General features: G+C 34.2%; 2 protein-coding genes across 2 annotated transcripts; one reads left to right on the plus strand and one right to left on the minus strand.

Moving 5' to 3' along the window:
• Positions 1–1,423: 1,423 nt before the first annotated feature.
• On the plus strand, positions 1,424–2,365 carry LOC125107256 (olfactory receptor 6C6). Its single transcript, XM_047742167.1, has one exon. The coding sequence runs from the start codon at positions 1,424–1,426 to the stop codon at positions 2,363–2,365; it is 942 nt and encodes a 313-aa protein (XP_047598123.1).
• A 9,859-nt stretch (positions 2,366–12,224) lies between these two features.
• Positions 12,225–13,163, minus strand: LOC125107226 (olfactory receptor 6C74-like). Its single transcript, XM_047742110.1, has one exon. It carries the CDS (start codon positions 13,161–13,163, stop codon positions 12,225–12,227), a length of 939 nt encoding a protein of 312 aa, XP_047598066.1.
• Between the last annotated feature and the right edge of the window lie 1,106 nt (positions 13,164–14,269).

A 14,269-nucleotide genomic window follows, 5' to 3' on the forward strand; every position in this document is an offset into this window, starting at 1 on the left:
CTGGGCCACATGGAAACAATGGGATATACAGAAGAATTTTAACAGACTTTGCTAAGTTCCTCCCTCTCTATCACACCTACTTCATTTTACATTGTAGTTGTTTATGGTGATGGTTCTCTTTTGGAGCAGGAGCATTATCTAAATTTGGACCATTATCTAAATTCTTTTAGACATTTGAGGAGGAGGTAAAAGGTCATAAAAGGGAAAAAAAAGGAGGTAAAAGGAAAAACATTCTGAGTCTTCCTTTTCTCAAAAATGATCAGCTTAAATTAATGATCATGCCAAAGAGACACATTTTGGGGTGGCAGATTTCACTTCCCTACAATAATTTCTATTAGTATTCAACAATTCTGCAAAGAATATGGGGAAAGTAAAATAAAAAGCAGTGACCCAAATTATGTAGACACATGTAGGAACCTCAAAAAGGTTAATTTAAAAAATACAGAATATTTTTATTAAAATATGTTGTTTGTTTTTGTCATGTTTTGCTTTGTTGCATTTGTTATATATATTGAAAAACTGTCCATTTGAATATAGCAAAGTCAGTGAAGAAAATTTGTAATAATAATTGTGTGCTCTGGGTGCAGAAAAAATTTCACTTTACCGAATTAATGGAAATCAGTCTTGCTTAGTCATTGACTATCACAGGATTTGTAATATAAATTTAAATCCTGATTTTGCAAATCACCCTGGTACACGTTATAAAACACAGAACAACATAGTGTATTTGCACAGGTGGAATAAAAAAGATAGAAAAATACATTTAAAATAACTCATATTCTTTTGTTTAAATTATTTATGCAGAGTTGAGTCCATTAGGGAGGTATGGGTTAAAAAACGCATATTATCCAAAGAAAATATTCAATTTCCAGAGAAAAAATTGTGAAAAATATTATAGTGAGGAGAACTAATGGATGAAAAAGAATTTAGTATTGTCATAGCATGTAATTACATGTCATCACAAATTTCAGACTGGAGAAATCCTTTCCAAATAGATAAATTTGAGAATATATACCTTTTTCTTGCATTAGGTAAGTATATAAATATTTAGGTTAAATTGTTTAGTTAAAATGTGTAATTAGTATATATATATTTATTTAGTTTGTATATATCTAGGTTAACTTCTATATAATTAAATTAATTTATATACATTTTAATGTATTTATACACATACATATTTTACATATTTATACATATACATACATATACAATACATATACATATTTATACATATTTATACATACATTATACATATTTATACATATTTATATGTATTTAGGTTTATATATATTTATACATAGGTTAATGTGTGTATATATACATGAAAATTTATATTACACTACAATATATCATATTTATGTGTATGTTTAATTTTTTGTCCTTTTTTTCTTATGTATATTTGTTAAGGTTCATATTAAGAGAAATGAAAAACCAATCAATGGAAATAGAGTTCATTCTCCTGGGACTGACAGATGACCCACAATTGCAAATTGTGATTTTCATGTTTCTCTTTCTTAATTACACATTGAGCCTGATGGGGAACTTAATCATTATCCTCCTCACCCTGCTAGATCCTCGCCTCAAGACACCAATGTATTTCTTTCTCCGTAATTTCTCATTTTTAGAAATCATATTCATAACAGTATGTATTCCCAGATACTTGATAACCATTGTGACTAGAGAAAAAACCATCTCATATAATAATTGTGCAGCTCAATTGGTTTTTATTCTTTTACTGGGAGTTACAGAGTTTTACCTTCTGGCTGCTATGTCCTATGACCGCTATGTTGCCATCTATAAACCCTTGCATTACCCAATCATTATGAACAGCAGAGTGTGCTATTGGCTTGTACTTTCCTCTTGGCTAATCGGATTCCTAATTATCTTTCCTCCAATGCTTATGGGACTCAAACTCAATTTCTGTGCTTCCAAAATAATTGATCACTTTATGTGTGAAACTTCTCCTATCCTGCAGATATCCTGCACAGATACACGTGTCCTAGAATTGATGTCTTTTATCTTTGCTGTGTTGACCCTTGTGTTCACATTGGTGTTAGTGATTCTCTCCTACACTTGCATCATGAAGACCATTATGAAATTCCTTTTGGCACAGCAAAGGACCAAAGCTTTTCCCACTTGTACTTCCCATATGATTGTTGTCTCCATGACTTATGGGAGCTGCATCTTTATGTATATTAAACCATCTGCCAAAGAAAGGGTGTCTGTATCCAAAGGCGTAGCTTTGCTGTATACCTCAGTTGCCCCTTTACTAAACCCCTTCATTTATACCCTAAGGAACCAGCAGGTGAAAGAAATCCTCTGGGATATGTTACAAAAGATGTGTTTTTCAAAAAAGCAATTGTAATGAATGTCACAAATCACAGCCTTGCTATAAAAACAAAAAAAAATTCATTCATTTCTTTTTTTTAAGATTTTGTTTATTTATTTGAGACAGAGATAGTATAAGCAGAGTGGAGGCTGAAGGGAGAGGGAGAAGCGGGCTTCCAGGGAGCCTGATGAAGGGCTTGATCCCAGGACCCGGAATCATGACCTGAGGCAAAAGCAGATGCTCAACTGACTGAACTCCTAGGTACCCTCAGGCATTTCTTCTGATTGTGTTTTTCTGCCTCATTACTTATCTGCCATGGACATTGTCTTGGAAAATCTTGCAGCTAAGTTCCACCATTACATTTTATTATTCCTAATGAAAATACCTCTCAAATCTGTACCACAAGCTTTAAATAACATTTCTTTATTGTATATTAGCTTCTAGAAACCACAGCTTTTAAAATATACGCCTTTTAGAAGTATAATTTGCTATACTTAAATTGTTAATTAAACATCTGTTATGTATCCTCCTTATATCAGACATTGCGAAGTGCTCCATCCTTATATTTAAGAAGTTTGTCTTAAAGGAGACAAACACATAACTCTAATATTAGTATATAGTGTATAATTAGTGTTGTAATAAAAGGATATTAAAATATTATGGGGCATTCTATATAGTTTCTAAGTTATTCTGGAGTTCTGAGAGGCATTTAGGAGAAAGTAATAGTGAGACTAAAAACATACATAAGGAAAGAAGACTTAAGTCTAAATATATGCAAATAACACAGAGGTATTAAATAACCACATGCATTTGAGGAATTAGTATATCTAATGTTTAAAACAAAATTTTTGAGATATTCAGCCTGGTTTCAGTAAAGTTTCCTTACAACTACAATGTCGAATACTTCACGGAATACCTAAAATTTTTGTGTCTCAGAATTTCCATATATAAAGTAGGATAATGTTTTAAAAGATTTTATTTCATTGATCGTAGAAAGAAAGTGTGTGTGTACAAGAGCAGGGCGAGAGGCAGAGAGAAAGGGAAGTAGACTCCCCGCTGAGCCCAGAGCTGATGTGGACCTTGATATCAGGACCCTGAGATCATGATCTGAGCCAAAACCAAGATGGATGCTTAACTGACAAAGCCACCTAGGCGCCTGTTTAGCACCCAGTAAAAGATATTGTTTATTTTGAACAATTCAAGCATGTGGTTCAACTAGTACTTAATATGGTATTATACAGGTAGAGGTAACAAGTATTTTGGACTTACACCTGGTATTTAAGTAATGTTGAGATGTTTTGTGAAGAATCACCTTGGTAGGGGCGCCTGGGTGGCTCAGTGGGTTAAGCCTCTGCCTTCAGCTCTGGTCATGATCCCAGTGTCCTGGGATCGAGCCCCGCATCGGGCTCTCTGCTCCGCAGGGAGCCTGCCTCCACCTCTCTCTCTCTGCCTGCCTCTCTGTCTACTTGTCATCTCTGTCTGTCAAATAAATAAATAAAATCTTAAAAAAAAAAAAAGAATCACCTTGGTAGCCTTTTAAACGTAATTTACAGTTAAAAGTCCTGCCCTTTCATTCCTATGCCTGGAATACAACCGGTATATCCTATGTTACCCGTCTATTTTCTAAAATTGTTGTGAAATAAGTTCAGTGTTTTTCATAGCAATGTAGTGTCAAATTATTACCTGATATAAGGTTTGTTTGCCAAAATCTTTCTCTCAATTCCAGCAGTTTTCTACTTGGCAAAATTATGTTAATTCTGACCTGAAGAAAAAATTCACAGACTCTATTCCTTTGGCAACAATAGTGTACATCTCTATATTAAAAGATCCAGAAAACTTCCATCTAGGAAAGTTACATTTCCTTTGTGTAGGTATTCCACCCTTACTTTTGGTTTAGGGAAGTGATAGAAGCATATCTTTCATCTATCTCACTCCTTTTCTTCAGGGTAATTAGGTTAATACTTTCATCTGCTTATAAACCCTATATAAATGCATCTGACTGCAATTGTTGGTTATTTTTTTTTAGAATCTGACCTACAAAAAATTTTTGTATTTGGCATTTTTATAGCAATTCATGGGCAACAGCAAATTTGCAAGCTATTTCTGAAATTTATTCCTGAAAGTATGATTACTTTTACTTTCATTCAATGATTCTGAGAATCTTCTGAGACTATTAAAGATACTTTTTTTCTAATGCTCTACTATTATAATTCTATTTTCCATTTCTTCTGAAAGCTTCATAATTAGGAATTTCAATCCCTCTGAAAAAAAGATTATTGTTTAGATCATTAAAAGAGTAAACTTATTTGAACTCTTTTATTCACCAATAAAGGTCTCATTATTCAAATAGTTTAACTACAGAGATCTTTAAAGAAGTCTGCTCAGAGTCCGTGAAATACTAGTCCAAAGACAAACATTGGCTTAAGGAATCAGAAGAAAAAGTTTGTCTGCATCCACACCAGTGTAAAACAACTGTGCTGTACAACTGTTGTAAGAAATGGCCTTATTGATGCATTCAGACTGGGTCCGAGGACAGGAGAGGGTCCCACAGGACCAGCCAAGAGGTCCTTGACTTCCCACAGGATAGAATTCAAATGTGAGCCAGAGAAAGCAGAAACAGAGTTTATTGATTAATGTAAGTGACAGAATAGTAGAGTGTCTGGGAGACTTGGAAAGGAAAGGAGAATGAGTCTTTCTGTTGTTTTTTTGGGGCTGGGGGTTTATAGTAGAAAATGGTCTAGGGTGCGTATTTCTCCAGGAATCCAGGGAAAAGTGAGTATCAGGTGAACAATAGGGATTATTCTGTATATTACTAAAGGTAAGGGTATTGATGCTGGTGTCAGCAAAATTTGTTTGAGGCTAATGTCCTGGAATCTGGCTCTTCTTGGATGTTACCAGGTGTTTGGGGGCTAGGACAAAACCCAGAGAATGTTGAATTTTCTTCTCTCTTGAGGTGGGAACGTTGCTTCTTTGGCTTGTTCAGAGGTGATATATGAAACATGAGTAAATGGGTCTTAGCATAAAACAGCAGAGATGGAGTCTTTCTGAAATGGAGTCCCTTTAGCTTTCCTACTTCCTTATCACCTGTTGCCATACTGACAAGAAATTTGGGGATGCAGTTGGTTGTGAATGAGATTTCTAAAAATGAGAAATTTTGGAGAAAAAATATATGGGTGTTTTTGGATCAGAGTTCATCGGGGGAGGGTAATTATGGATGGATTCCCAGTGACACTCAGCAAGTAGGTAAAGACAAAAATAAAGAGGAGAAAAATGACCACCTGTAATTGCAGATCATTGGTCAGTCCAAGAAGAATAAAAGGGGTCACTGCTGTGTGGTTTCTCACAGCTGATTTCTATGAAGAAGAGGGATAAATGGGAGGAGAAGAGGGGAAAAAATGGGAATTAAAGAGGAAAGTTTACAGAGATACCTACTCTTTTAATATCCTCATAAACACATTGCTATGGACACCCAACCTCCTTTAATATTCTGTTAGTCAGCAGTAACATCCTCTGAAACTTCACTCATACAATTTTCATTCAAAAATTCACTAACTCTATCAAAATCTTTGAATTTTTTTCTTTTAATCCAAGCTTCACAAAAGGATAACACATTGCATTAATAGAGCCATATAAAAATAAAAACAAAGAAAGAAGCTAAAGAAGCCTGTATTTGGGGTGCCTGGTGGCTCAGATGGTTAAATAGCTACTTTTGGCTTAAGTCATGATCCCAGTGTCCTGGGATTGAGTCCCATATTTGGGACTGCTCAGAGGGGAGCCTACTTCTCTCTCTCCCTTGACTTCTCCCCTTGCTTGTGCTCTCTTGTTCTCTCTGTTAAATGAATGAATGAATGAATAAATAAATAAGATCTTATAAAAAGTCTATATTTCTCTATTACTATTTATGATGGCCTTTGCTATTCTGTAAGTCAGATTTCAGTGGACTCTGCCTTTTAACATAACACAAATTTGACCGAAACATCTCTAGCCCACATATAGTGCCAAACTTTTTCATAGTGACTACACAATTTTACATTCCCACTAACAATACAAAAGCATTCCAATTACTACACATCCACATTTAAGAAATTAGAGTCATCCTAATGGGTTTGAAGTGTTGTATCTTGTATCTTGGTATTGATTTGCATTTCCATAATGACTAATAATATTGAGCATCATTGCATGTGCTTGTTGGACATTTTGAGAAATTTGTATTCAAATCCTTGCACATTAAAAAAAATATTTTATTTATTTGACACACAGAGAGCAGAAGTAGGCAAAGAGGCAGGCAGAGAGAGAGGGGGAAGCAGACTCCCTGCTGAGCAGAGAGCCTGATGTGGGGCTCAATCCCAGGACCCTGAAACCATGACCTGTGCCGAAGGCAGAGGCTCAACCCACTGAGCCACCCAGGTGCCCCTCCTTGCACATTTTTAAAAGACTCATTAATTTATTTGAGAGAGAGAGCTTGTGTGCACTTGCACACACAGATGTGTGAGTTGGGAAAGGGTCAAAGCGAAGGAATCTTCAAGCAGATTCCCCACTGAGTGTGGAGCCTGACATAGGGCTGATCTCAGGACCCATGAGAGCATGACCTGATCTGAAACCAAGAGTCGGACACTTCAACTACTGAGCCACCCAGAAACCCCCAAATCCTTGCACATTTTTAATTGTTTTTTTTTTTTTTTTTATGAAGCTGTTGCTGATTTGTAATACTTTTTCATATATTCTGGATACTAGAGCTTTTTAAGATACACAATTTGAAAATATTTTCTCTCTTTCTGTAGATTTTATTTTCACTTCTTGACAATGTCCTTAGATGAACAAAAGGATTAAATTTTGATGCAGTCCAAATTAATCCTTTGTTGCTCATACCATATCTAAAAATCCATTGCCAAATCCAAATCCAAGGTCATATATCCAACCTTTTTAAATGACCTGGATTGTCTGCTTTTACATCTAAGTACACAGATATACTGTATTTGAGGTGATTTTTGTATAGTCTAATTTTATTCTTTTACATGTGATTATCTAGTTATGCCAGCACTGTTTGTTGAAAAGGCTATTCTTTCTCCACTGACTCATCTTGGTACCCTAGAGGAAAATTGGTGATAGATGTATAAGCTTATTTCTGGACTCTTCATTTTATTCCATGTTTCTATCTGTCCTTTTGCCAATATCACAATTCTTTTGAGTACTGTGGATTTGTAGTGTGCTTTGATACTGGGATATTTCAGTCTTCTCACTTTTTTCTTCTTTTTCAGGATGGGTTTGGATATTCAGGTGTCCTTGCAGTTCTATTTGAATCTGAGAATCAACTGTTCCATTTTTTTTTGTGGTTGTTTTCCATTTTTGAAAAAAAAAAGTAATACTATTAGGATTTGATGGAGATTGAACTAAATCTATAAATTGTTTTGGTGGTATCTTAATAGTATTCTAAGAAACTGTGAACATGGGGTGCCTGGGTAGCTCAGTGGGTTAAAGCCTCTGCCTTCGGCTCAGGTCATGATCTCAGGGTCCTGGGATCGAGCCCCGCATTGGGCACTCTGCTGGGCAGGGAGCCTGCTTCTCCCCCTCTCTCTCTGCCTGCCTCTCTGCCTACTTGTGATCTCTGTCTGTCAAATAAATAAATAAAATCTTAAAAAAAAAAAGAAACTATGAACATGGAATGCTTGATGCTGTTTTAGAAGGTAATTAATTATTAAGTGAATTTTTAATAGATATAAGCCTTTTTTGGATTATTCTTATGGGAGTTTTGGCAAATTGTTTCTTTCAAAGAATGGTCACTTTCATTTAGGTTACCAAATATTAGAATTGTTCACAGGGTTCCCTTATTTTTATCCTTTTAATTGCCATATCCTACAGTGGAAACAGGTAACTGATTATAGATTTTTCTTGTTTTGTAGTAGATACATTTGATGCTATAAATTTCCCTCTAAGCATTGCTTTCACTGCATTCCACAAACTTTAATAAATGTTGTTTCATTTTCACTTATTAAAAATGTTTAAATTTCTTTCCATTCAGTTTTCCCTCCCTTTTTTTAATGGTCTTCCATGATATTCCATAGCTAATGAATCATTGAACACTATGTCAAAAACTAATGATGTACTATATGTTGGCTAATTGAACATAATAAAAAAAAACTAAATAAATAAATAATAAATAAGTTTTAAATGTCTCTTGAGATTTCTTTTTGGACCCATGTGTTTTTAGAAGTGTTATTTAGGGGCGCCTGGGTGGCTCAGTGGGTTAAGCCGCTGCCTTCAGCTCAGGTCATGATCTCAGGGTCCTGGGATCGAGTCCCGCATCGGGCTCTCTGCTCAGCAGGGAGCCTGCTTCCCTCTCTCTCTCTCTCTCTCTCTGCCTGCCTCTCTGTCTACTTGTGATCTCTCTCTGTCAAATAAACAAATAAAATCTTTAAAAAAAAAGTGTTACTTAATCTACACATAATTTAAATTTTCTCATTCATCCTTTTCACTGATTTTACTTTAATACCATGTGGTTTGAGACCCAATACAGTATCAATTCTAATCTTCAAAATTTTTAAAGTGTGTTTTATGGCCCAGAATGTGATCTGTCTTGGTGGGCTTGGGAAGAAAAGGTATATAGCTGTTGTTGGTTGAAATAGTCTACAGATGTCAATTATATACAGTTGATTCTGGATGTTGAGATCAACTATGTCCTTACCAATTATATGGCTGCGACTTCTGCCCATTTTGGATAGAGTTGCTGAAGTTTCTAATATGATAGGGATTCATCTATTTCTCTTTTCAATGCTATTATTTTTTTCTCATACTGTTGGATACATTTGTGTATGCATGTTAAGGGTTATATCAATATATTTTCTAATGTTAAATGGACAGTGCATTTTACAAATAAATTACACTTGGTCATGGTATACTACTATTGTTATATGCTATTGGATTGAATTTTTATATATGATTCTTAGAATTTCTTTATCTGTACTCATAAGTAATTTTCTGAATTTATTTTTTTCTTTTAATGCCTTGCCTGTGTTTTTGTGTCATGATAATGATGGCTTAGGGTGAATTGAGTATTCTGACCTCCAGTTTTTTGGAGAATGTGTGTATAGTTGGTATTTTTAGAATTTTTTGGTATAATTCATAAGTGAAGCCATCTAAACCTAGATGTGTGTGTGTGTGTGTGTGTGTGTGTGTGTATGGAGGGGACATTTCTAACTATGAATCATTTACTTTAACTATTATAGAGTTCTCCATTTATAAATTCCTTCTGACTGCTTTGGAAGTTTATGTTTTATAAGGATTTTGTCCATTTCATATAAAATATCTATTTTTGCCAAAAATTGGTTCATATTATGTCATTATAATTTCAATATCCACAGGATCTGTAGTGAAGTCATATTATAGTGCTAACATCAGTAATTTGTGCCTTCTATTTTTCCCTGATGGCTCTAACTAGAGATATCAATTATATTTATGTCCTAAAGATTTGACTTCTCTTTTCATTGGTTTTTGCTATAGTTTTTTGTTTTCTGTCTTAGAGAGTTTTTCTTTAGTGATTCAGTGGATGTAGCACAGTGTTTAGCACTTAGTGCTAAAAAAATTAGATATTCAAATACCATCAAGTGAACGTCGATCTGTGCCTCAAAGTATGTTAAGAGATGAATCTAGTTCCCATGAATTGAGTAAAACTTGATACAACTTGGTAGCACATTTTGCTGAGCATAATGATCAAGTGACTCAGTGGGTTGAAGACCGCAGCAGAGTAGTCATAGAACATATGAACACAAAATTCTGAAGCTCCCAAAAAGAAGAATAAAAAATAATTGAGTTGTACCAATACTCTAGGGAAATGTTTAGTCTTCTGTCATGGGAGTTATCAACAATTTAGGGAAATAAATCAGTGTAAATGAGATTTTCAAGAAGGAGAAATTTTGGCAGAGGGAATACATTAAAATATTTAGGTAGGGATTTGGCAGAGTGATATTTTTCATCATGTTCAACACTATACCTTAGAAATATAAAGAAGAAAACAACAATTTACGGAAAAGTCTCATTTGTTTGTCTAATCCAGATAAACATCTCCACTGATTGTTATTTACCTTCTATGAATCTCACCAAAACTTCACAATAAAAATGGTTAAACTGAGGGAGGTTGGTAGGCCAAATGGGTGATGGGTATTAAGGAAGGCACTCGTTGTGATGAGCACTGGGAATTACATTTAAGTGATGGATCACTAAATTCTATCCTGAAACTGATTTTGCAATATATGATAAATAACTAGAATTGAAATAAAAAATGCAAATAAAAAATAATTAGGCTAAACTTACTAAACCGTAATGTTATTACAAGGTGAGTTTATAAAAAATGCTGACAACCAAAGAAAGACACTTTTTCAGAATCTGATCATGAGCAAGTATTTTTTTTTCCTGCATAAAATGTTAGCTAAATCATGTAACAGATCAGCTTAGCTATTATCATATCCTGAGAGATATTCTGTCTTTTGGGAAACTTATATAGTTCCTATTTGCCAAAATGAAATTTACCTGATTATTTTTAATTTGACTCCTTGTGATATGAATATTTTAAAACATCAGGACATTTTAAAGAAAGAAATTTCTTTGGTATTAAAGAAAAATAAATGACTAAAGTACATTCTAAATGTCAGTGTCAACTATAACCCATTTCCAAAAGCTTTCCTTAATGATAGATTTTTAATTCATGTTTTTCCAATGCCATACTTTCATATTTCATTTTTAATCCAGTTTCTGAATTTAACTTATAAATCCCGAATATTATTCTATACTTTTACTTTACACAGGTAAACTCATTCATTTGTTATTTTTTATCATTATCATACTTTTTGCTAACTGTATCAATCTACCTAGTTATCATTTGACATTAAATTCAGTAAATGAGGGGCTCCTGGGTGGCTCAGTTGGTTAAAGACTCTGCTTTTGGCTCAGGTCATGATCTCAGGGTCCTGGGATGAAGCCCTGCATTGGGCTCGCAGCTCAGCAGGGAGCCTGCTTCCTCCCCTCTCTCTCTCTGTCTGCCTCTCTGCTTACTTGTGATCTCTGTCTGTCAAATAAATAAATCAAATCTTTAAAAAAAATCAGTAAATGACATGATACTTTTCTAAATCTATACCATGTATGGGAAGAAACATAATTATAGGAAATTATAGGAAAGTTAAACAAAAGAGAGATACAAAATGCTATCCTTAGTTTCATCTTTCAAAAGATACAAGAACATGTGTGATTAATAATTTATAATTTCTTCAACACATTTATACTCATGAAATCATCTGAAATTGATGTGTATATTATGATTTTCAAACCAGGCTTAGGTATTTGCTGAAATTATTATGCTGTTCCACCCTTTAGGAGCCAGGTATGCTCAATAATTTCTTATGATTGCTAGTATATTATTTGTCAGGTTTAATTGAAATATTTATAATTGCTCATAATTCTCTCACACAAACTAAACAACTAGTTTCAATGGACTATACTCTAATGCACAATGTTTTATTAGTTTTATTTATTTTTTTAAAGATTTATTTATTTTAGAAAGAATGAGGAAAAATATTTTATATTCTTGACTAGGATTCAAAGATAACAGACAGACTGAAAGCTTAGCTCCATTTCTTTCAGATATTCACAGGTAAAGGAATTGAGATGAGAAAAAAATATCTCTTGAAGGACAGAGAGAAAATTAAATTCTTTGGAACAAAGTTTTTTTGTGCAAATAGAGCTTGAGAAGAGGTAAAGATGAATATCAAAGACATGAAGGCAAAAAATACAAAATAAAAAAATAAAAGCAAACCAGAAGAAACTGTATTGGAAGCTACTACTGGATACATTGATATTATTAGTGGTTCCTTTGTTCATTTATTTTGTATAAAATGCAACAGGACATTCATTTACTTGAGAAAGAAACAACCCTGTGTATCATGTTCATGAAAGCTTTTTTCACTTGCTGGTTCCTTAAAGTATAGATGAAAGGATTCAATAGTGGGGCTACGGAAGTATTGAGCACTGCAATTCCCTTGGAAAAAGATATTCTTTGTTTAACTGAAGGTTTAACATACATGAAGATGCAGCTGCCATAAGAGAGGGATATCACAATCATGTGAGAAGAACATGTTGAAAAAGCTTTTTTCTTCTGCTTACTTGAAGGGATTTTTAGAATTGTTAAGGCAATAAAAGCATATGAAATTATAACCATTAGCAATGTGACCACAAGTGTCATCGATGCAGAAATGAACCCCATGGTCTCAACGAGCTGTGTGTCTGAGCAGGAGATCTGCATGAGGGGAGTTGTATCACAGTAGAAATGGTCAATAATTTTGGAGGCACAGAAGTCAAGCTTTAGGCCTAAGAGGAGAGGTACAAAGATGGTAAAGAATCCAGCAAGCCAACAACAGAAGACAAGTTGAATGCAGATCTTACTGTTCATGATGGTTGTGTAATGCAGGGGCTTACAGATGGCAACATAGCGGTCATAGGACATAGCAGCCAGCAAGTAAAATTCAGATGCACCAAGAAGGAAGGCAAAAAACACTTGAGTAATACAATTATCATAGGTAATGGTTTTGTCTCCAGTTGCCATAGTAACCAACAATTTAGGGATGCATGTAGTAGTATAGGAAATTTCTAGAAAGGAAAAATTCCGAAGGAAAAAATACATGGGGGTCTTGAGATGAGTATCCACCAGGGTGAGTGTGATGATGGTCAGATTGCCAGTGACACTCAGCAAGTAGGTGAGAAGCAGAAAGACAAATAACACAACTTTCAATTGTGGGTCATCAGTCAAACCTGCCAGTATAAACACTATGGCTTGTGTGTGGTTGCCCATTACTATCCTCTATTTTTCCAATTCTAAATAGGAAAGAAAAACAGAAAGACATTGACAATCCCAGTGGAAAAATAAGAGTGATTTAATTATCTAAAATAAAGTTAGCAAGCAACATTTCAGATAGAGTAACACAATGCTCATTCAGGTTTTGAAGATGGGTATGCCAGGAGAAACAATAGTTTGCACTTCCAGAGCATCTGGACAGAGAATTCCATCTTCAGTTTCTAATTCTACTGGCGAATAACCTATATGATGGTATAAATTGTTGATTTTTTAAGGAAATAAATTTGATGGAAATTAGAGGGAGATTTCAAACATAGAAAAATGCTTTTCCTCTCTTGAATTTACACAAGTATTGGAATAGATGCCATTTCTTGTTCAATTAAAAGGTATGCATACTAGAAACAAAGTGGTATCTGTCCTTAAAATTACAGCAATCCATTTATTCCATTTAATACACACACACACACACACACACACACACACACACACACCCCTTGCTGTCTTCAATAAACAGGGCTATCATAACTTTACCATCTTTTTCAACTAATCAACTCAAATGCCTGATTCTTGTGTCATTTACTTTCATGGCTAATGAGATACAATTTCAGATAAGTGACTTTGAGACATTGGGAATTTATTTATTTGCCATCCTTATTAGTGTTTCCATTTCTTCAATATAACTCCTTCCCAGTCTGTATCCTGAAACAAAATCAGTAGGAAGAGTCTGGTAATTTCAGTGTATATAAGAAAAGCTCAGTTTTCCTCTGCATGTTATAGTTCTGAGAATAGATCATGTAAAATAAGGTGAAAATTAGAAAAATAATAGAGTTGCAGAGAGAAATATACAAATTAGTGTTCAGAAAATTGTCTGGGGTATTAGAGGTAAAGAGAAGAGAGCAATAAAGACAAAGCTTTACAGAAACCCAGAAGACAAGAAGGGTTTAAAGAGACAGGACAGTGAATTTGAGAAAAAAAATTAGATTTAAAATATACAAATTACTAAGACAAAAATTTTTTAAAATAAAAAAATAATAAATTGGTAACTAAAATATGTAACTTAGTAAGTAAAAATTTTAAGGAGAAAATGTTCTCCAATAAAATTC

The sequence above is a fragment of the Lutra lutra genome, chromosome 8, assembly GCF_902655055.1.
Source record: "Lutra lutra chromosome 8, mLutLut1.2, whole genome shotgun sequence".
Lineage (NCBI taxonomy): Eukaryota > Metazoa > Chordata > Mammalia > Carnivora > Mustelidae > Lutra > Lutra lutra.